The following is a 22,518-nucleotide window of genomic DNA, read 5'->3' on the forward strand; positions in this document are numbered from 1 at the left end:
GTGTGCGTGCGTGCGTGCGTGCATGCGTGTGTGCGTCAGAGGTCGTACATTGGTGTCACACATGGGTCCGATGTAACCAGGGGTGCACAAACACAGGAACTTGTTGAGTCGGTCCAGGCAGGAACCTCCGTTCCGACACGGATTAGAAGCACACTCGTCCACCTCTGTCTCACAGCTGCAGAGAAGATGGAGAAAATGCACAAAGGATACCGTAAATATTGAGTCACTATGCTATGCGAGCAAAGCTGACCAGTTAAGGCAGTGGTTTTCAACCTTTTTCACATGGCTTTTGAGCCACCATTTGATGAGATTTAGCCTCTCAGAGTCAAAAACAACGAATATTTTGTTATCGTTGGATAAGAGTTTGTCCACAACTCATGCGGTATTGATGTAGTACCATAGGAGAGGCAAACATTGATCAAAATAACAGTTATTCTATATTCTCTAATTGTGTAGACCTCTTGTACATTAAGTAATGCAGATGTTTAACAACAATCTACACTCTCAAGAGTTAAAGATAGGTTCCATTCGGTTACCAACTCTCCATCATTTAGCTGGGGACCACCTGGAACCCCCTCAAGTATCAACAGTAATCAACAAACTAAAATGGGTCAAACATTGACCAACTTGCCAAAGAATTAAAAAAAAGAGTCACATTTTTTAAATAGCCAATCTACAAGCTCAGAACACCTCGCCTCGTAGATCAGCTATTTTCACAATCTGTGGAACTGTGTCAAACTAAATGTAATGCCTGAACTACATTCAACGTGCTTATCAGGGTGGGGGGTCCCCAGTTTTATTGTGGGGGGTCATGACCTGAAAAGGTTGAGAACCACTGAGTTAAGTCAATGGTTCTCAAAGTGGATTTCAGGGTCTCTCTAGGTTCCTTTATGGGGGTCTAAATTGACCCTTACAAGTCTGTAACTTTGACAGTGTACACATTTGTACACTACAATGCATTTTGTATCATATGATGCAAAATGCATCATCATTCATGCTGAAATACTATAATATCTCAAAACACAGATTGAACACAAAAAATAACTCAGGATTGTGTTGATCTTGTCCCCAACAACAATAAAATAAGATCAGAGGTGAAATGGTCCTTTAAGGGGAGACCTTCACATTTCTAAGTTTGAGAACCAGTGGGTAAAGTCACAAGGGCAATGGCAAAAAAGAAAAGATAAGAAAGAAGACGTGTTTGTAGAAGTCAGGGTTTACCTGTCGCCTGCAAATCCTGGCACACAGGAGCAGTTTGCCCCCCATGGACCCTCGTTGCAGACGCCATCGTTGTCACACTGCACGTCTGTACCACACTGCAGCGGGGGGTAGTCCCACCTGGTGGAGCACAGGCACACACACTGGCGTCAGTTCAGCAAAAGCTAGGGTATGGCAAAGATGGGAGTCCTCATGGAAAAGAGGCATTACATTTTGAATAACACGGTTCTATTGTGAAAATAGCAGATCTACATGCTCACAACGCCTCTCGCTGCGAGGCGTTGTGAGCATGTAGATCGGCTATTTTCACAATGTCTGAAAAAAAAAACAAGTTTTGTCAGATTTTTACACAGGTCTCTACGGTTTAGCTGGAGTGCAGCTAAACTTGGCATGTTAGTAAACGTGCCACAATTCACAATAATGTGCAGCTGCGGAACCTGGGAATATACCATTTTGTCAAGATGGGGAGAATACAAGTGTGGAGAATATAATTAAGTGACCATTGTTACATTTTGCATTTGTAGATATTTTACTGTAATTTAACAACATAATAACCAGCGCAAATAGACAAAGAGACATTCATGGATTTATATTTAAAAGTAACTTTTATTTCCCCCCCTGGACACAGGGTATGGCAGCTGCATACCCCTGCCATACCCAATTGACACCCCTACGCACACGCACGCAAACAATGGACTGGTGTTATTGCCTGGTATCTACACAACCTGAGGTTCCATGTAGGGGTGCCCGAGAGTTAATCAAAACTGATCAGTTATAAAAAAAATCACTTTTAATAAAATAGTACATTTTTGGGGAAAGGAATATTGAATAATTTAAATTTGTATTCCAAAACTGTCAAAAATAGCAAAAACTATTCGATCTACAAGCTTACAATTCATCACACTGCTATGTCTTGGTATATCAGCTAATTTTGTTGTTTTTGCAAGACACAATGGTCATCAGACTAATCGGTTTAGTTGACTGTAGAAAAAAACTACTTTTAGAATGTTGAGGTTGTTGATTCATTTATAAAAAATGCGTAATGTACTGCTTCTCAATTATCCGAGGAAACGGAAAAAAAGAAAGTATTCAACAGAAAACTTGTTAAGTCATTCGTTCCAGGACAGATCCTCTAGTCCAGGTTATTCATTTATTCTATGTAATGTCAATAATAAATAAAAGAAAAATCTAAGAAAATTCCATAAATTAGAATTAAAAATCTTTAAGAGGTAGTGAAAACGATCTACAAGCTCACAACGCGGCACAAAGCCTCACAGTGGTTCTCAAAGTGGATTCCAGGGCCTCTGTGGGTTCCTTTATGGTGGTCTAAATTGACCCATACAAGTCTGTAACTCTTGACGGTGTACAAATGGAACCAAATGAACCCTAACAGGTTCATTTGGTTCCATTTGTACACAGTCAGAGTTAAGGGGAGACCTTGAAATTTGAAAGTTTGAGAAACACTGGTCTATAATTTGTCTTTTGGGTCTCGAGCTAAAAGGTTTAGGAACCAGCAGCTGACTCACTGGCAGAGCGGTCCGCTGTACTGGTCGGGACAGTGGCAGGTGTAGGTGTTGGCGCCGTCCTCGCACGCGCCGCCGTTCTGGCAGGCGTGGCGCTCGCACTCGTCCAGGTCCACGTCGCACAGCTCGCCGGCGTACCCGGCGTGGCAGGAGCACCGGAACCCGGCCAGGCGGTCCTCGCACGCCCCGTGGGCGCCGCAGGGCTGCGAGGCGCAGTCGTCCGTGTCCGTCTGGCACTGCTCGCCCTCCCAGCCGGGCTGGCACACGCAGCCGTACGCGTCGAAGAGGTCCTCGCACGTGGCCGCGTTCTGGCACGGGTTGGAGTCGCAGACGGGGGCACTGGTGGATAAGATGGAAGAGTTGACTTACTTAGTATGGGTTAAATATCATTATTACAAAACATACACTAAGCCGATTAGCCGACTTTTTTATGATTCTCTCTATTTGATGGTAGCCAATGTACATGCTCAAAATGTGTTGCAAATCTGCTATAAAAATATATATTTGAAATATATATATATTTAGAAGAAAATATGAGTGATTTTTCAATATGGCAGTGTCTCAGGGGTAGAGTGGCCATCTGAGTTCCCATTTCGATCCCCAAAATGAATATCAAAGTGTCCTTGAGCAAGACTCTGAACCCCTATGCTCCAGATGAGCAGGTTGGTGCATTGCGTGGTTTCCTCTGTCATCATTTGTATGTGCAAATCGGTGAATGTGATGCGCAATCTATGTAATGCGCCTTGGATAACGGCGCTATCTACAGTAAATGCACCATTTACGATTTACAGTGTTTCAGGATTAAAATTCCGCTCATGTACATGTATTTTACATCTACTTTTGATGCTTTTGTGTAACACTGATCAAGTAGAGGAGCTAATTTAAAATATGGAGACGGCAACGATCGGTCCATTTCCCTAACCCAACCCTAACCCTTTATTGAGTGCTTTTGGGTCCTATATCAAGTTGTACTGGAGCTTCCGAGCGCAGGTTTTTCCACATGTACCTAAACAGTGCACCTAAGTGAATCTGAACTCCTCCACTGACCTGGTGCAGCCCAGGTTGACCTTCCCGTCTCCGAGGATGTGGAACTGGGCGCTCTGCGGCGCCTGGCGGTCGTCCACGTAGGGCAGGTAGACTCCGCCCACGCGCACGGCGCCCAGGCAGCCTGTGAAGCTGTCGGCCACGGCCAGAACGGCGTCCTCCTGGTTGAGGAAGCCCAGGTCCACGGCCGGCCCCGGCACGCTGCTGGTGTCCGTGATGCCGTCCACGGAGATGACCCAGCGAGACACCTAGTGGTGGTTTGGAGCCAATGATGGTGAAATTAAAGGTTTCATTTGGGAGAGTGTCGATATTGCGACATATCATTTGTTCGCCGCCCCATTAGTTTGACGCTGGTGAATGCTGGTGAAATGCTAACCTGCCGAGGCTGGTGAATGCTAACCTTGGTGAATGTTAACCACAATGCCTAAACCTAACCCAAACCTCAGTAAAACTATGCCTAAACCTAACCCTAACCCTTAGTCGAACTAATGACATGTAGAAATATTGAGATTTACCCGTTTCATTTTAGACTTTTGGGTCTGAGAGGCAAAATGCCATCAAATGGTGGTCTGTGGGTCAAATGCTGAATAAACTAGAACTGCACTCTGTCGAGGTGCCAACTTGCGCTTTGTGCACAAGTAGGCCATGTATGGCCTAGTTGTGCGCCAGCAGAGCGCGCTATGAGGTGCGTGCGCTCACCACTGGCATCACCATTGGCGATGCCAGTGACATCACTACTGGCATCACCAGGAATGCTGGTCCCTCACTGGCTGTTAATGATGACGTTACCAGAAATGCTGGTCCCTGATGGGGCTACGGGCTTAAACAAAGAAGGACACCGACATACAGTTGTGTGTGCCGTTAGTTAGTGCATATTGAGATTGGCAGATTTCACCCAGGTTTTATCATCTCCCTCACAACACTTTGTCTGCTGACCTCACTCGGCAACGAAATAAACAGAAAATAAACAAAAAATAAAAATAAAATAATTCACAGGAGGCAAGCAGTGATCTCCCCATGCTGTGCACTGCAATGTAGTTTCAAATGCACTACATTGCAGGTGCTTTTTTGAAAGAGTGAAAAAATAAGAAGACACGTGCAACATGTGTGATCTGGGCAGCTTTGCCCCAGGAAATGTGCCGATCTCAACAGGCACAGGGTACATACGCAGCCGAACGCAGTACTTGCACGCTCTGCTGGCGCAAGTAATGATGTTGTTTTTTTAAGATTTGTTTTTGGGCTTTTTTATGCCTTTATTTGATAGGACAGTAGGCTGACAGGAAATGGGGAGAGAGATGGGGAATGACATGTGGCAAAGGTCGTCCGGATCGGGAATCGAACCGGCGACACCAGCAGGCATCATAGCCTAGTATGTGGTATGCGCCTTGACCACCAGGCCAGCGGGCACCCCAATAATGTTGTTTTTGACAGCAAATTTAGATTTAGTTTTGTCATAGTCTTTTTTTTTTTTTTTTAAGATTTGTTTTGGGTCTTTTTATGCCTTTATTCGATAGGACAGTAGACTGACAGGAAACGGGGAGAGAGATGGGGAATGACATGCGGCAAAGGTCGTCCGGATCGGGAATCGAACCGGCGACGCCAGCAGGCATCATAGCCTAGTATGTGGTGTGCGCCTTGACCACCAGGCCAGCGGGCGCCCCTTGTCATGGTCTTTTGTACAAAATGTCATTTAGTTTTAGTCATAATTTAGTCACCTGAAAAGTTTTTGTTTTAGTCTAATTTCAGTCGACTAAATTTCATAAGATCTTAGGCGACTAAATCTACAGTTGATTTAGTCGACTAAAATGTATTTTTGGCAGGCCTTGATGGCATCGTAAGGACAGATTTTACACTTGGTTGTGTGCTGAAAATAGCAGATCTACAAGCTCACAACGCGTCGCAGCGCGACGCGTTGTGAGCTTGTAGATCTGCTATTTTCAGCACGCAACACCTGAGACCAACCAAACATAACTCTCTTCCCCACTAGTCCCTCCCTAATGTTTTAGTCTAGTTTTTATTTTGTTGATGAAATTGTCAATATATTTAGTCTTAGTTTTAGTCATCACAAATTAGTTTTTATTTCGTTTTTATTTAGTTTTCGTCAGTGAAAAAAACACAGTCGACAAACATTTTTCGTCATAGTTTTAGTCGACGATTGTTTTACAACAATAGCATCATGACAACGTGACGGATGTACAAAACGCCCGTTTTACCTCGCTGCCCGGCTTGGCCGACGCGATGCCCACGCGGTGCCAGCTCCCGTCCGCGACGTGCCGGAGGCCCTGGAAGACCAGCGCCTCCACGCTGTTGCCCGCGTGGAACTCCACGTGCACGGAGGAGTCCAGGAGGCCCACCATCAGCAGGTCGTCGCCGCCGCCGCCGGCGCGGGTGGCGCGCAGCAGCACGGCGTTCTGGGAGCGCGTGCGGAGCTCCAGGTACAGGGAGGTCACGGGCTCCGTCAGGGTGCCCTCGGCGCTGAACTGCACGGGGCTGTTGTCAAACGTGGCGCTGTGCACGCCTGCAGGTCAACACACACGCACACGCACACGCACACGCACACGCACGCACACACACACACACACACACACACACACACACACGCACACACACACACACACACACACACACACACACACACACACACACACACACACACACATGCAGGGTTTAGGTTTCGTTGCTTTGGTTTTGGTCTTCTATGACAAGGGTCTTCAACAGGGGGTCTGGGACCCCTAGGGGGTCCTCAGAGTTACTGCTGGGGGCGGTCCTCCAAATCTTTGTGTGATAGAAAATTCATTTTTTCCCCTCCTGTTTTATATGAACCACTTGAACCCTAGTGTCTAAATTCTGAGAACTTTAGACAGAAATAGCACATCCACAAGCTCACAACGCCTTGCGCTGCGAGGCGTTGTGAGCTTGTAGATCGGCTGTTTTCGGCAAAGAGGTTTGGTGTAGAGGGGGAAAAAGAGCAGACTAAGTATAGAGTGAAAGCTCAAGTTTATTAAGTATTGACAGCTCAAGTGGTTAAATATTATTATCTGAAACACCAATTTACATGAATCCAAAATACACTGATGATTGTGCTGTCAAACAATGAAACGATATGGAATCTATGAAAAGGTTGACGGGGTCCCTGCTTCATCTCTCTCTCTCAACTACGGGGTCCTTGGCCTGAAAACGGTGAAGACCCCTGTTCTATGAGGATCTATTGGTGTGATTTTAAATTAAAACTATCAAATGAATCTAATCCAATCAATCTGTATAATAGGGAAGGTTTATAGGCGGGTGCAGATATGGTTTGACCCTGAAAAAATTGCAACAAAAGGTTTCTCAATGGTTTATTGTAGTATCAGGTGTACTTAATAACATATCAAAAGTTTTCCAAAGTTTGACCACTAGAAACGTCCGATTTTCAAAATGGCCGCCGCCAGTCCCTTAAAATACCAATATCCCCTCATTATTCATCCTAGACAAGTAATGTTGGTGTCTAACCACATTATTTAATGATCTAGAATTAAAATGAGCATACAAATTATAGTTAAGTGATTACAACCATTATGTACATTTATGTATTAAAACAATTGATTATAAGCATGTTTATAAAGAGCATGCAGTACATAGACATGAAAAATGATTATAATGTTATTGGACATTTCTCCTTTTTCCCACAAGCTAAAAGGCCCAGTATTGGAGATTTTACTTAATTCACATTCTGGAGCTTTCTAGAGATTTATTTTGATACTAATGTGTAATACATTGATTATTACTGTGCGGTACTGAGAAATTAGTCTAAACAGGGCTGCCACGTGAAGGCTCAGTACCGCTAACCCCTTTTATATATATTTTTTTGTCTTTTTTTGTTTTTGCTTTTTTTTTTGCCTTTTCTTTTTTATGTTTTTTTTTTCTTTTTCTTTTTTTACTTGTGTATTTTCATTTTACTTTCTTTTTTTCACACCAGATTAACAATTAGTCGTCACACTCTTCCTCCCATAAAGGTTGATTATGTGGATTTTCACAATTTTCAACTTGACATGATCCACAAGCAGGCATGCAAGGCAGTCCGTATCTTCTACAACTACACTGTTGTGTTTGGCAAGCAGTTGTGCAATTACAGTGGACCATCTGCAGCAGGCTTTCTGGGGCAGCAGTTTTTTTTTGTCATAACTGGCACAAACCGATTGTCCTCCAATTTCCATCCCCAATCCACAGGATTCATGTCACTCTCCATTTCAGTCCACACCATGATCTGGTGATAAACTCTCTGGCAATGATATTTAGTTGAGGACTCTGTAGGAGGGAGATGTTCTGGGGTAACAAATGCCTTTGCAGACACAAATTTCTTGCTAAGAAGATTGTAGCGCAAAGATGCAAGTGCATCGGTATTCTTGCCACCAAACATGACTGCCATTGCCTTGCTCCCAAGGTCCTCTTTGACAGCTTTTGCTTGATTTGGGAGTGCAAACTCATTCGCACATGTCTGGATGGTCGATTCACCATTCACAAGTTTCTGGAAAGCAGTACGGAAGTACGTGTGATGGTAAATACAATCTGCAGCATGCAGATCACAGCCAAAATATTCAATCCTGCCTCTCACAGTAAAGGCCCATTCATCTGCGCGATTGTCACAACATTCAAGAATGGACTTCACAAATGCATCTGTCTTTACATAACTAGCGCTTCCATGTGTTACTATTGTCCCACAGAAAAGGCAGTCTGTTTGGCTGTTGAAAGGACTAGTTGCTACTCTGGCACTTCTCTTTGGTGGTTCAACCTTTTTTTATGTTGTCTTTTAATGGCTTTTTTATTGCGACCGTAAGGTCGCAGTTTAGTATCAAAACCTCCACCGGCCGTCCGTCACGTCACACGTCACACCTTTGCCCTGCTCATATCTCCGCATCAGTATGACATCACACTGCTGACATCAGTATGACATCACACCGTACACAATCTCCAGATATGGAGATAACCAACACATCCCTCCATATATGGAGATAACCGACGAGTGGTGTCCGGTAAGAACTTAACCGAGATGCCTTGAATCGTATGGAAGGCTCTGAAGTCTTGTTGGGAGAACTAGCCGAGTATTGGAGATGGTTGGATGTGATGATAAGCTATAAGCCAACCCTGGCGATAAGGTCTGAGTCGAAGAAATGCTTCTTTCCTGGCAAGAATTGCCACTTTATACTGTAGGGCCCGTTTGTGTATTGTATGACATCACGCCACATCATCTGCTGAGTACTGTGTGATGTCATCATATCTCCATATATGGAGACATAAGTTGCTCATGCCCAAATATGGGCTGGTGAGGTCAGACTTAGTGTGATGCGTAGGTTATCTCCATATATGGAAATTCAACTTCAATGAGTAACCATGGCAAACTGTCAACTGCCCGTATGTCTTGAGCGCAATTGAGAGCCTTCGTTACACCCCTAAAAACCAGTACTTGGGATTTGTTGATGTAAATGTTCACATAGAGTGTAATAATTGGTAAAACAAACTTTTGGCCTATTTGTGGAGATAAGCGACCAACGGTCGCTTATCTCCCGATTAGGGAGTCTTACTGGTTTATGTACTGCATTCGACATTTTGAGTGTACTTTTTCACCAGCTGAAATGTCATCCCCTCTTTGCTCACTTGCACTGTTGATTCCATCAGCTCCCTTCTGATGAACTTCAACCACATCAGCATCATCTCCTAATTCTGCATGGCAGATTTTGCAAGTCTCTTGGTTTATGAGAGCAGCACGCATGGTTAGGCTATCATTTTGAGTCAGCTTTTTTCACCTGCTGAAATGACTGTCATCCCCTCTTGGCACACTCACACTGTTCAGCAATCTATTTAATATTTTCAATGTTGTTTGCTACCCTACAACATGACACTGTGCCTGTCAATATTTATAATATAGTCAAAGTTTAATTTAGTTTAAGCCAAATTCGATCTGGCTATCCAAAACCTTTCAATGAGCTAACAATGCTGTCTTAACAGCTGCCAATATTATCTTCCATCACCTTCTGAATTACCAGGAAATTGTGACAATTGGATTTTTGTGTTAGGCTGATTTTAAGGATAAGCCTACTTTTGGTAAGAAAATAAAAATCTTTGATGTTATTTATTTTGTATTATAACTGATGTATTTCACCTGAAACAGGTGATCCTTTCAGAGGGTTTTAATAGTCACATACAAAATATTGGATTTTACAATTATGTAAATGTTTCTCAGCAGTTTGGACAAGACCAATGTATTCCTAGGCCCCATGAACATAGGGTTAGACACCAAAATTACTTGTTTAGGGTGAATAATGTACGAGATATAGACATTTTAAGGAATATATGGCCATCTTGGACGCCATCTTGAAAATTACCACTTTCCAGTGGGCAAACTTTGGAAAACTTTTAGTATGTTATTAAGGACACCTAATACTACAAAAAACTGTTGAAAAACCTTTTGTTGCAATTTTTTCAGGGTAAGGTGCTTTTTTTTCATAACTGCACTCGCCTATTAACTAGTACTGTATGGTAGAGTATGTTAATGGCCCACTTTACCCATTTCATCTTCATGTGGATGGTCCTCACTAATTATCATTACCGTATATATAATATGACACCAGGTCAGTCTACTACTGTCTCTGAGGAGGCCTGTGGACCTTTTGGAAACCTGGCTACCAATGACATCATCGGTTGACAGATGTGGACATTTCAATTCAACAAGAATTCAATCTTTGTATTTTGATTTGATTATTTATTTAATTGATGCCATTAACAATGGCTTCTTTTTCAGCATTCTAACTTTTCAGGAAGAGAATGGCTGCATGCAGTTTCTATTAGCTTGAAACCCTCATCGATGATGTCATTGGTAGGCAGGTTTCTGAACTGTCCACAGTGCACCAATGAGACAAGGGACATAAAACGATTGCAGCTTTAATTCCTTAACAAAGAATCTGCAAGGAAAATCTTGCTTACATTCATATCCGTCAGCCAGGTCGATGCAGTACCCTCCGTTGACACAGGGGTCGCTGACGCACCACACGCGCGTCTCACAGGTCTTGCCGGTGTACTCCTCCGGACAGAGACACGTGAAGTCATTGAAGGTGATGCCGCACTGACCTCCATTCAGACATGGATCCTCCTGTGGATCACACATGTTTGGTAGAATGTAATCTCAACTAAACCAACCGAAGGAGAAAAAAATCTAAACTCGGTTCGAAGTGAAGCGGTGAATTTTTATTCTATGTGTTCTAGAGCTATGAAATCTGTGTTCTAGATCTATACATTTTGTGTTCTAGATCTATGCTTTCTATGTGTTTTAGTTCTATATTTTTATGAACTCTTAATGAATGAATGATTTTGTCTGGAGGGCCAAATTGTCATGTGAAGCTTGACCAATCCTCAATACTGCATGCACGGACACGGGACTCCTTGGAAGCCTATGGGACAGACTGTATGGGACAGACGAAGCCACTCCTTGGAAGCGGCTTTCACCGCTTCAAATAAGGACAAAGAGGAAACAAAGTAAAGAAAGCACTACTAGGCCGTCACCGACTGGGGTTAAATCTTTCGTGGAACTCCCAGTAGGCCAAGGAAGAGCCTCCATTTGGTCCTTTTCCTTCTTTTCCTAACTATCAATCATTTATCTGGGGACCCCCTGGAACCCTCTCAAGGACCCCTTGAGGTCCCCGGACCACACTCTAAGGACCAGTCCCGTAAAACACAGTGGCTCACAAACTGCGGGTCGGGACCGCCACACATTCATATCATTTTGGAGGTCCTTGACATGACAAAGTTTGAGAAGCACTGATATAGGCCAAAAATATCTTCTAAATTCTTTCTGTTTTCTGAAAAAACTGTTGCTATATCAGTGATTCTCAAACTTTGTCATGTCAAGGACCCCCATAATGATATGTATTTGGCCGTGGACCCCCATCTCAAAATATTGTTCCAGGGACCCCCAGGACCAGATTTGAGTTAAAAATGTAAATTTGGGTCTTGCCTTAAGCTAGATGCAGAATAGACACCCACTGCTCAGACCCGTTGGGAAACCCGCACAGACACATGCGTAACAGACCCACGTCCTCACCTTGCAGGTGTCATCGCTGACGCAGCCGCTCGTCATGCTCTCGCTCTCCTGGCCGTGGACCTCGCCGTCCTCAGAGCCGTCCCAGGGCTCCGGCTCCAGGCGCGCGGCGTCCAGGTGCAGGTCCTGCAGGCAGCCCTTGAACGTGCCCCCCCACGGCTCGGAGCTCCACCCCCCTGGCAGCCCCCCCACGTAGGCCACGTCCCCGCCGGACACCTCCACCTCGGGGACGGAGCCGATGCCGTAGCGCAGGTCGCCGTGCTGGAAGAACACCTGGCCGTGTTGCACGTCCACCTGGGGAGGACCAGAGGACTTTAACCCACGTACTGTAGGCAGGGGTCATCTCCATGCTGGCTTGTGGTGGACATTTTTCAACATTACATCTTTGTCACGGACATACAAAATGAGTGGGCAATAAATATTGCCAGAAACACATTAAGAGCTAGCCCAGTAGCCCTGAATGAATGACCATATAGGTCTATAACTCTGAAACTGAGAGAGTATACTGTAAATGGAAGTGTACAAGATTGTTTGTGTGTGTGTGGGGGTCTCAGATTATGTCAGATGTTTGTCTCCAACAAAAAAGAAAACTGTTTTGATTTCGTCGATTATGACGAAAAATGATCGCCGACTACCTTTTTTCACTGACGAAAACTATAAAAACGTAATAAAAACTAAGCTATGATGACTAAAACTATGACTAAATATACTGACAATTTTGTCAACATATAAAAAAAAGACTAGAAGAGATCAAGTAGAACTAAAAGTTTATGTTTATGTTTGGTTGCGCGCTGGTGTTGCACTCTGAAAATAGCAGGTCTACAAGCTCACAACGCGCCGCACCGTATTTCAGCATCCAACCGAGCGTAAAATCAGCCACCATGACACCATCAAGGCCTGCCAAAATACATTTCGTCGACCAAATCGACTAAATTCCATTTCATTCAAAAGATTATATGACTAAAGTCAAATCAGATGTCAGAATCAACACCGAGCCACCGAGACAGACCTGCAGGAACCGCTTCTCTCCGGTGGTCATGAAGATGGGCGCGGTCACGGGGACGCCGCTGGCCAGGGTGCTGACGAACACCCGGCCCATTCCCAGGTAGAGTGAGAAGTACACCTCTCCTTCCTCCTCTTCCTCAGCGCGGTGGCGCCTCAGCTGGAAGAGCAGGCCGTCGGGCTTCAGGGAGCGCAGGAACAGCGACACGCTCAGGTCACCGCCGCCACCGTGGCCGCCCTCCGCCACCACGTAGGAGGTGAAGCTCACCGAGTCCTCGTGGCTGTACGTCCACGACGGGAACTCTGTCAGGGCCACAACGGAAAAATACAAATAAAACTAAATAAAAAAATGCGTTCATGATCATCAATGTCCAGGTGTCATCGCCATGTTGGCTTGTGGTGTTCCATTTTTACCACGGACATAAGGCGCTTTTCCACTGCAAGGTGGAACCAGAACTTTCAGGAACCAGAACCTATTTTTTTGGTTCTGGTTTTGTTTCCATTGCGAACGGCCCGGTTCCATACAAGGTTCCTGGAACCTCCTGGAACCTTTTTTCGGTCCTGCTCCTGATGTAGAACTAAACTTGAGTTCTGGGAACCTATGGGCGGGGCTAGCAGCGCTACTGCTCTTGATTGGTTGAGCCGCTTGAGCGGAGACTACGCCGAGGAGAACTGGGAGAAATCTCTCACGACAACACAACCCCGTCATTTTTAAAATCCTATTCCGACAGACAGAAACACTGAAACACTATGGACGCGACGCCAGAAGACAGAAGAAAATGTCCAGAAGGAGTTAAAAGCATCCGTTCTAAATGAAGGAGTTTCAAACAAATTCCGTCGCCGTCGTCTTTCTGAAACGGGCGTCGAGTGCATAAGCAAACAGACACGGTGCCAAGCAAAAATAAAGAAAATGTACGTCCAACGTCGATAGACAGACAACAAACTACAGTGGAGATACGCATTTCATTTCATTATGCGTGTGTGTGTGTGTGTGTGTGTGTGTGTGAGAGAGAGAGGCGCTTTTTTTCCTCCCTAGAGCAAAGGCAGCGTACCGACCAAACGCTCAGTAGCCTACGGTATAGCAGCTTGTTTGAACGTTCTATTGTTTTATTTTTTTTTTATATTCAAAAAGTAGTAACTAATAATATACGTATTTACATACAGCTGTTATTTTAGATTTTAGATTCCCGAATGTGCTGCTGTTAAAATGACCAGCTGTTTTGTCTCAGCCAAATCAGGCTGACCAGTTGAGCTTCCCGGTTGGGTCTGGTTATATGGAAACAAAAGCAGAACTTGGTTCTGGAACTTCACGGGTTCTTGAAAGTTCTTGGTTCTGGAAAGTTCTGGTTCTGGTTCTGGCTTGGCCCTGCAGTGGAAATGCGCCTATAGGCCTACAAAATGTGAAACACAAAGAGAAACGTTTGAGAACCACTAGTACTAGTGGACTTGTTAATCAGTGTCATACATATTACCAGTAAGACGCCTAAGGCCGACAAGCGACCTCGCCCTAAAGGGCGAGTTCGCGCCATGTCTCGGCCATCTGGCCAGGGATGTATATCGGACCAGTTACCTATACAGTATATGGAGATGACTGGTACCCATATATGGAGATCCATGTACTGTCACAGTGATGTAGACCTCAGGGATCTCCATATATGGGCATAAAAGGGATTTGTTCCCCTGGCATCACAGGGATCTCCATATCTCCGTATATGGGCATAAAAGGGATTTGGTTCCCCTGGGACATCAGGGATCTCCATATATGGGAATAAAAGGGATTTGGTTCCCCTGGCATCACAGGGATCTCCATATATGGCAATATATGGAGATCCCTGCTCTGAGTCTCTGACATCACTGTGATGTCACCTGTGATGTCACAGTCAGTGGTGTGTCAGGGGAACCACAGTGTCAGGCGTGACCCGTCCGGGCAGACACAAACAACCTGTGACGGTTCTGATAGTAAACTGAAGAAAACGTGGGGAATTGACGTTCGGTAATAAACTCTAAAGCAGTCACAATTAAATGGTGTTACCGTCAGAGCAGCTGTCTCCATGGTAGGGTCTATGGCAGTCACAGTGGTAGCTGGTCCATAGGTCCACACAGCGTCCGTTACCAGAGCAGGGGTCAGGAGAACACCATTCTGTCTTACTGCAACCCAGCTCCATGATCTGGTCATCTGCAACATGTTAATACGTTCTCATAGTTAAAGGACCACGTCACCCATTCTCAACCTACTGGTCCTCACTAATGCTCATGATCAAATGATGAATAATAAAAGCCTGCAGTTTCTATTAGTTTGGAATCCACATCAACTCAAACTGTATGTGTGTGTGTCTATACAAGACTAGAGCTAACTAAAATCATACAGACAATCCCCATTTAGAAAACCATTGTTCTAGATGGATAAGTATACAGTACAGGCTATTCTATTAAAAAGGACCATTCAGCTATTTAGACAACAACATTAGCATTAAAGCATGCTTGCAAATGTAGCCCTGTTCAGAATTGTTTTAGTAGTCAAGGAAGGCCTACTATTATGTTCTATTTTGCTTTCACGTAGCCTATATAGCTGCCTGGTGTTTCCTCTAATATTATATCAGGACTTAAAGGAGTAGTTCACCCCCAAAATTACTTTTTTTTCTATTGATTACTCATGCCATGGAGGCTTGAGTTCAATAATATTTTTTTTGTATTTGTCGCACTCCTAGGACAAAAAATTGATTATTGTAAAAGCACCCACATTGATTCTGGATGGGGACCCGGATGCATTTGGGTCCCCATCCAGAATCAATGGGGGTAAACATATTGTAATCAAATTACTGTCTTGGAAATGCGACAAAAAACAAAAAATATTATTCTCCATGGCAAGTCTCCATGGCATGAGTAATCAATAGAAAAAAATACATTTTGGGGCTGAACTACTCCTTTAATATTAAACAGAGGGCGCAAGTAAAGAATCGTTTCATTAGCCTAGTGTAACTGTCATTTACTTTTCTTTCTTTCCTGAACTACTCCTTTAATATTAAACAGAGGGCGCAAGTAAAGAATCGTTTCATTAGCCTAGTGTAACTGTCATTTACTTCTTTTTTCTTTCTTTCTTTCTTTCTTTCTTTCTTTCTTTCTTTCTATCTTTCTTTTCTTTCTCTATTAACCTTGTGTCATCTCCTGGGGTAGGATGGCTTTGTGGTCGACCAGCAGGTCCTCCATGCAGCCGATGAAGCTGGCCCCCGAGGCCGTGAGTCCCAGGAGCTCCTCCGGCGCTCCGCCCACGTAAACGTGAGCGAACGCGTCGGAGGAGGAGGGTTGGAAAACGGGCCCGTCCGGGTCGCCGTCGTCGACCACCCTGCAACCCGGGTCGTCTCCGCAGCCGGGGCCTCTCGTGACCAGGACCAGATGCCCGTCCTCCACGAACACGTGGGCGTCCCACCAGCCCCCGTCGCTCACCGCCTTGGGGAACACGGCGTTGAGCTCGGCGTCCTCGGACAGCACCTTCACAGCGACGATCAGAATCGACAGGTTTTCTTTGTCACATCACAGGTTTACATTTGTAATAAATGGTTTGAAACCTACAGTAGGTGAAAGCTCCAGCATTTGTAGTTTTCAGGGAAAAGGGGGGGGGGGGGGGGGGGGTGGTAAGAGAGAGAAACGAAACTTCTACCACTTTTTGTGGTCACATGTTCAGATACTGGATTCTGATTGGCTTAAAACAGTGGTAAATCAGTCAACAACCTTGAGTTGGGTCATGGACCCCGCCCACTGAAACAATTAATGATTGTAACTAAATAACCTTGCAAGTTACAACTGTGTTTTCTTTCATTTATATGGTAGAAGTGGTAGAAAAGCAATTTACCATTCGAGAGTCGATGTGTGGCACTCGGCTTCGCCTCGTGCCACAACCCTGAAACAGTGGTAAATCAGCCAACAACCCACTCCCTCTCATGGTAAATGGCTTACATCTATGATATGTACATTTATACATAATACCAGTAAGACTCCCAAATACGGCAAAAAATTGTTTTGCCAAAATCTTCCTGATCCATGTTGATGACATGAGTGTAGACATACTGTGTAGTGATTTTCGTGATTTTAGGGCAAAATCTGTAGGAGCAGTGTCCAAAAATGTGTTTTTAAAAATCGGCCTGGAGGTGGCGCTATATGGGAGAGATTCATGTTGATGGGATGAGTGTAGACATACTGTGTACCGATTTGCGTGATTTTAGGGCAAAAATTGTAGGAGCAGTGTCCAAAAATATGTTTTGCAAGAATCGGCCTCATGGTGGCGCTAGAAGAGGGCCATGTGAGAAATGAGGGGTGGGGTCTCCGCGCCGCCAAGGCGGACGAATAGGTACCGGCCCCGGCTGTCCCGATCGCTCCTAGCCGGAGTTACGGCATTTTATGTGAGCTGCAGTGTAGGGGGTCCTCCACTGGGGGCGCCACCACTTTTGCATCCGTTCTGGAGCACCAGGAGTCGGTGGTCCCCGGGAATTCCCCGTGAGCAGCCCCGTTGGGGTGGTCATTTGGTCAGTTTAGCACATTTGGTCATTTTTTACATCTGGGGGTCCCCCAGGGACCTGGGGGTCCCTGGAGCTCCGGGGGCATGGATCGGGGCAACGGTTGCGGAGATATGAGCAGGGCAAGAGTGTGACGTGTGACGTGTGACTGACGGACTGACTGACTGACTCACTCACGGACAGCCTGTGGAGGTTTTGGTAGTAAATGCGACCTACGGTCGCAACCATGAAAAGGTAGCAGCAGATGGTTACACATAACCCAATGAGCCATAGTCGGCTATTAGACATCCGTCTAAAATTGGGTGATAACGTTTTTTAAACGGCTAAGCTTACAGTAGATTAGACGTTGAAACAACGTTATTTCAACAGTTACTATATAATGGTCTAAAAAAAACTTTTAGGCCAGTTATAACCTATAGTTTTAGGGTTCAGTACATGAGGTACAGCCCTAGATTAGCTTACATACAGTACTGTATATCTTCAGTACACAAGGTAAAGCGCTAGAAATACAGTACAGGGGTCATCAATATGTCCGTACACAGACAAATGTGTCTTTGGCAAAGACTTGGTGTTGTCCGTGGAAATTGTAGATTTACACACCATTATAATGTTCTTATTTTGCTCATAAGACCCAATTACTTAATGTCAAGTCTCCAGGTTTTCTTCAGAATATGTATGACACTGATTTACTACGACACTATGGTATATTAGGAGTCCAACCAGTACTAGTGGTTCTCAAATGTGTTATTTGCAAGCACCCCCGAGTGTACAAATGGAACCAAATGGACCCGGTCTGTAACTCTCAGAATTACAGACCTGTTATGGTCATTCAGGGCTAGCTCTTTGTGTTTCTGGTAATATTAGTGTCCGCTCGTTTTGTATGTATGTGGCAAAAATTGAATTTTGGCAAAGATGTCTACCACAACAAGCCAGCATGGCGATGACCCCATGCACTAGAAAAGCATGCATATAGCTTATACCTTAGCGTGAAGGTTGCCGGTTTGGATCTCGAGCAGCAGGTGGTTGTCGGCATCGCCCCTGTAGAAGAGCACCATGTCAGGCAGCGTGGTTCGGAAGCGGAGCCGTACGCCCCCGGGTTTGTGGTGGTGACCGTCGTCATCGTGGTCATGTTGGTGTTGTTCGTCCCCGATTTCTCCTCCCTCCTCTTCTGGCGTGACTTCGACGTGGACAAAGCCCAGGGCGCGGAAGGAGAAGGTGGTCGGCGTGGAGCAGTGCTCGTCGTAGAAGCCGTGGGCGCAGAGGCAGTCGTGGCCGTGGTGGTCGTCCCCGTCCAGCCAGGGGTGGCAGGTGGCCCCGTTCTGACACTCGTGGTCCACACATCCGTGGAGCTGGACCTGGCAGTGGTCCCCGCCCCAGGGCAGCTCGCCGGGCTCCGGCTCCGGACAGCGGCAGGTGTAGGAGGCCACGCCGTCCTCGCACCGGCCGCCGTTTTCACACGGCTGGCTCTCGCACTCGTCGATGTTCACCTCGCACGTGTCACCTGTTTTGTGGGAGAGATGGTGTGATGGTTAGACACGAGTAGAGAAGCATGTTTTAACACACATTGTACAACAGGTAGTTCCGACAAAGCAATCTGATTGGTCTTGAAATAGCTATCTACGCGTGATGATAACGAGCATTATGGAACGGGTCTCATCAAACAAAGAAATCAGCTGTGCCGGTCGCGAAAGAGCGGCCCAACACTATGCTAGGCGGCTACGCTAGCAGTATTCATGTGAAGTTCAGGGACATATAGTAGCTTAATGTAGCATAAAAATGTACAACTTTCTATTGAATAATTGAATAACAATGTAATGAAGTTGATGCTTTTTTTTAAATGGTAACTGTTGTATAATCGCAATATTATACTTGAGGGTGTGTGTTATCATGATTATATCGGCACTTCTAAGCTGCCCATGAAACTCGTTCCAGCAATCAACACAAGCGTGCCGATAATCATGATAACAAACACCCTCTCGTGTATTATTGCTTAATTACTATCCAGGATTATTTGCTACAAACGATTTGATCAGACGAAGTGTTGAAAAACTATGAAGATGTGTGACCTGTGAATCCATCGGAGCAGGTACACACGTATCCGTTGATCTGGTCCTCACACGTCGCACCGTTCTGGCACGGCTCCGACTCGCACTCATTGATGTCCACAGAGCAGTTCTCTCCTGTACCACGGAACACACAACAAATCAACACATTGGTCTAATACAGGCATGTGCACACAATAGACATCAAAGGGGGCTTGAGCCCCTGCCCTTTTATCCCTCTGTAAAAGGTGCCCTCTCCAGACCATGAATGCGGTTTTTACTATGGTAAAAGAAACACACATTCAAGAGAATTGCCCTGTCCAAACTCTCTTTTCACTTGATTATGCTTAGTTTAGTGTGGTATCAAGTACTGAAATAGCCGACCTCCAAGCTCACAATGCGTCACAGCGCATTGTGAGCATTGGAGGTCTGCTATTTTCGATATTTCCACCTAAAGGCCCTTTTAGACATTTCAGCCCCTGCCTCTCTAACATTCTATGCACGTCCCAGGTCTAATAGCCCAATTCATACTTTGCTGCATCAAAAAAAAAAAAAAGAAATCCACCCACAATGGATGATTGGCGTGGAACAGTCCTGGCAATCTTCAAAGTGGAAAATGTGACATACCTCCTCCTAGTAACTCAAAGAGACAAATTCTATCAAACTAGAACTGTCGCGGCGGCTGCGCCGCCGCTCCATTCCTAGGACTTTGCGCCCTCCGGGCGCTCAGGCAGGACTGCTCTATATTTGATCATTGATGCTTGTCTTGTAGCGGGGACTCTGCTGCCGTGCTCTGCACTCACGTGTGGAGGCAGCAGCAGCAGCTGCACGTGCAAACACAGTGGTGTCAAATTTCACTCTCTCTCTCTCTCGCTTGCCCGCCCCCCCTCCCCTGTTGCCTCCTCTCTCTCGTGCTTAGCGAATGAGCGGACGGCATAGGGTTAGGGGCTGTATTCCTTACGTCCTAGACGACTACCTATGAGTTGGAGTGGATGTAAAGGGGGCGTGACTGGGCTTGGAAGTGGGATGCGGCAATAAGCCCATTGTAAATATAAGATGTGGAATAATTGTGTAATACGTAGTTGCCCCACCGAGAGAAGACTTTGTGGCCCTTAAATAAAAATATATTACATATTTGCAGGGTCATATCTGTCAATACCGCTTCCGATACAATATATATTTCATTATAATATAATAATGCACAGGGGTGTGCACAGTATCTGAGGGATTGAATGTAGGAGTCTCAGAAGTAATGTTGTAGTGCCCGTTGGGCAGATCTTTATGCCACATGGTGTTCCGTGTCCAGGCCAGTCTGTGATGTCAGAGTATGACGTGTAACCCTATGCTATATACAGTATACACAGGGCCAGGGGTATGTACCTATAATTTGCCTTTAAGAGTTGGCGGGCTGAGAGGGGTATTATGGGATACGCTTGGCGCGGTGTTGTTGTCCTGTCAGGAGAGAACAGTGTGGTGACGCATGTTACAAGCAGTGATCTATTTTATTTTGTTACGAGTGAAACTGAAGTTAGAACCCTGGCTGTTCACGTGTCTTACTTGGAATATATTTTGTTATTAACCCATTTAGGCCTAGAATTATTGACTGCTTTAACCAGTGAAAAATAGCAGATATACAAGCTCACAGCGCGGCACCGAGTGCCGCGCTGCGAGCTTGTAGATCTGCTATTTTTGAAAAAGTCGTGAAAATGTGTGCAAATCTTTGAATATATGTATTTTCAAAGCGAATGTTTGTAACTCAAATTTTGCTTCTGGGTGGTCCCTAGAACTAGATATTTTGAGATGGGGGTCCGTGGCCAAATAAATATCATTTTGGGGGTCCTTCACATGAAAAATTATGAGAACCACTGACATAGTAGTCTCTCGAGAACAGACTAACTGAGCTCCAGTGAAGTGAAAAGGACCTTTTCTTTGACGATGGCTGGCCAGATTGCTGACATAGAAACATAGAGTTTAAAAAAAAACCTTTGAAGGATTCAAAAGAATCGGGTTAAAATTCCAATTTTCACAATCTTTCAAAAATAGCAGATCTACAAGCTCGCAGTGCGGCACTCGGTGCCGCGCTGTGAGCTTGTATATCTGCTATTTTTCAATAGTTAAAGCATAAAATAATGATACACAATACTGTGTACCTTGGCATAATGGCTAAATTAGGAGAACAATGGAGAAACAGACCTGCGTATCCAGGCTGACACTGGCAGATGTATCCAGCAGCCTGTGAGTAGTGGAGCTCCCAGTCTTCCTCCCAGATGGACGGGTCAGAGTTCTGGAAACACTCTCCTCCGTTCTCACAGGGAGACTCGGCGCACTCATCGATGTCCACCTCACAGTGCTCGCCTTCATAGCCTGGAGAGAGAAACAATGGTCGAAAGGTTGCTTCAATCGGACAGTGTTTGATTGATTGTTGCCAGCTCTATAACCAGCAAGAGAGAAGGAGATGGAACTGATGAATCAAGATCTTACCAATTTGCAGTAGAGTTCATTTTTGCTGAGTAGTTTTCAGCCAGCCAACCGAAAGGTAACGATTGTTACCGTATTATTTATTTATTTACCTAAAATGCAATTGGCCACATGCTGTGTTTGTCAAAGAAGGAAACCTATCACGGAAAAACTATGCCTAAACCTAACCTTGTATGTAAATGTAACGTCAGTAAAACTATGCTTAAGTAGTTAAGAATTATAACATTTTCTAGAAATGCAATTATTGAGGGGAAGCCAGATTTCTTTAGAGATCAATTATTGAATGCAGGTCTAAAACATGGTTATCAAACCAGACAGGTAAGCTCAGGGTATTTGGAACTTCCAAAACCAAATTCAGAAATACTTAAAAGAGCTGTTATTTATAGAGCCATCCAACAATGGAACTCATTATCTGTCAATATGAAACAAATCAAAAGTAAGTACTTATTCAAAAGAAATATTAAACAAATATTAATGAGAGACAACACACTTTGAATAATCAATGTTTTTTTGTACATTTTCTTGTATTATTTTATATTTGTATTTTAACGTATTTTATATTCAGACTGACAAGTGTCAGTTGTTGTTTGTATGAATATTGTATGTTGATGTTGTGACGTTTTATGTGG

At 44.7% G+C, this 22,518-nt stretch overlaps 1 protein-coding gene across 1 annotated transcript in view; it reads right to left on the minus strand.

Moving 5' to 3' along the window:
• Positions 1-22,518, minus strand: part of crb2a (crumbs cell polarity complex component 2a) — a gene marked incomplete at both ends in the record, with an annotated part of 35,381 nt that overhangs the window by 1,242 nt on the left and 11,621 nt on the right. The window contains 13 exons of the mRNA XM_080742771.1: positions 49-175; positions 1,222-1,338; positions 2,745-3,080; positions 3,789-4,033; positions 5,999-6,303; positions 10,746-10,911; positions 11,860-12,150; positions 12,866-13,161; positions 14,891-15,034; positions 16,011-16,347; positions 18,350-18,870; positions 19,436-19,549; positions 21,605-21,775. Of these exons, the coding sequence (XP_080598897.1) occupies positions 49-175; positions 1,222-1,338; positions 2,745-3,080; positions 3,789-4,033; positions 5,999-6,303; positions 10,746-10,911; positions 11,860-12,150; positions 12,866-13,161; positions 14,891-15,034; positions 16,011-16,347; positions 18,350-18,870; positions 19,436-19,549; positions 21,605-21,775 (3,170 nt within the window). The remainder of the gene's footprint in view (positions 1-48; positions 176-1,221; positions 1,339-2,744; positions 3,081-3,788; positions 4,034-5,998; positions 6,304-10,745; positions 10,912-11,859; positions 12,151-12,865; positions 13,162-14,890; positions 15,035-16,010; positions 16,348-18,349; positions 18,871-19,435; positions 19,550-21,604; positions 21,776-22,518) is intronic.

This window comes from Nannobrachium achirus, assembly GCF_963921795.1.
Source record: "Nannobrachium achirus genome assembly, chromosome: 15".
NCBI classification, from domain to species: domain Eukaryota; kingdom Metazoa; phylum Chordata; class Actinopteri; order Myctophiformes; family Myctophidae; genus Nannobrachium; species Nannobrachium achirus.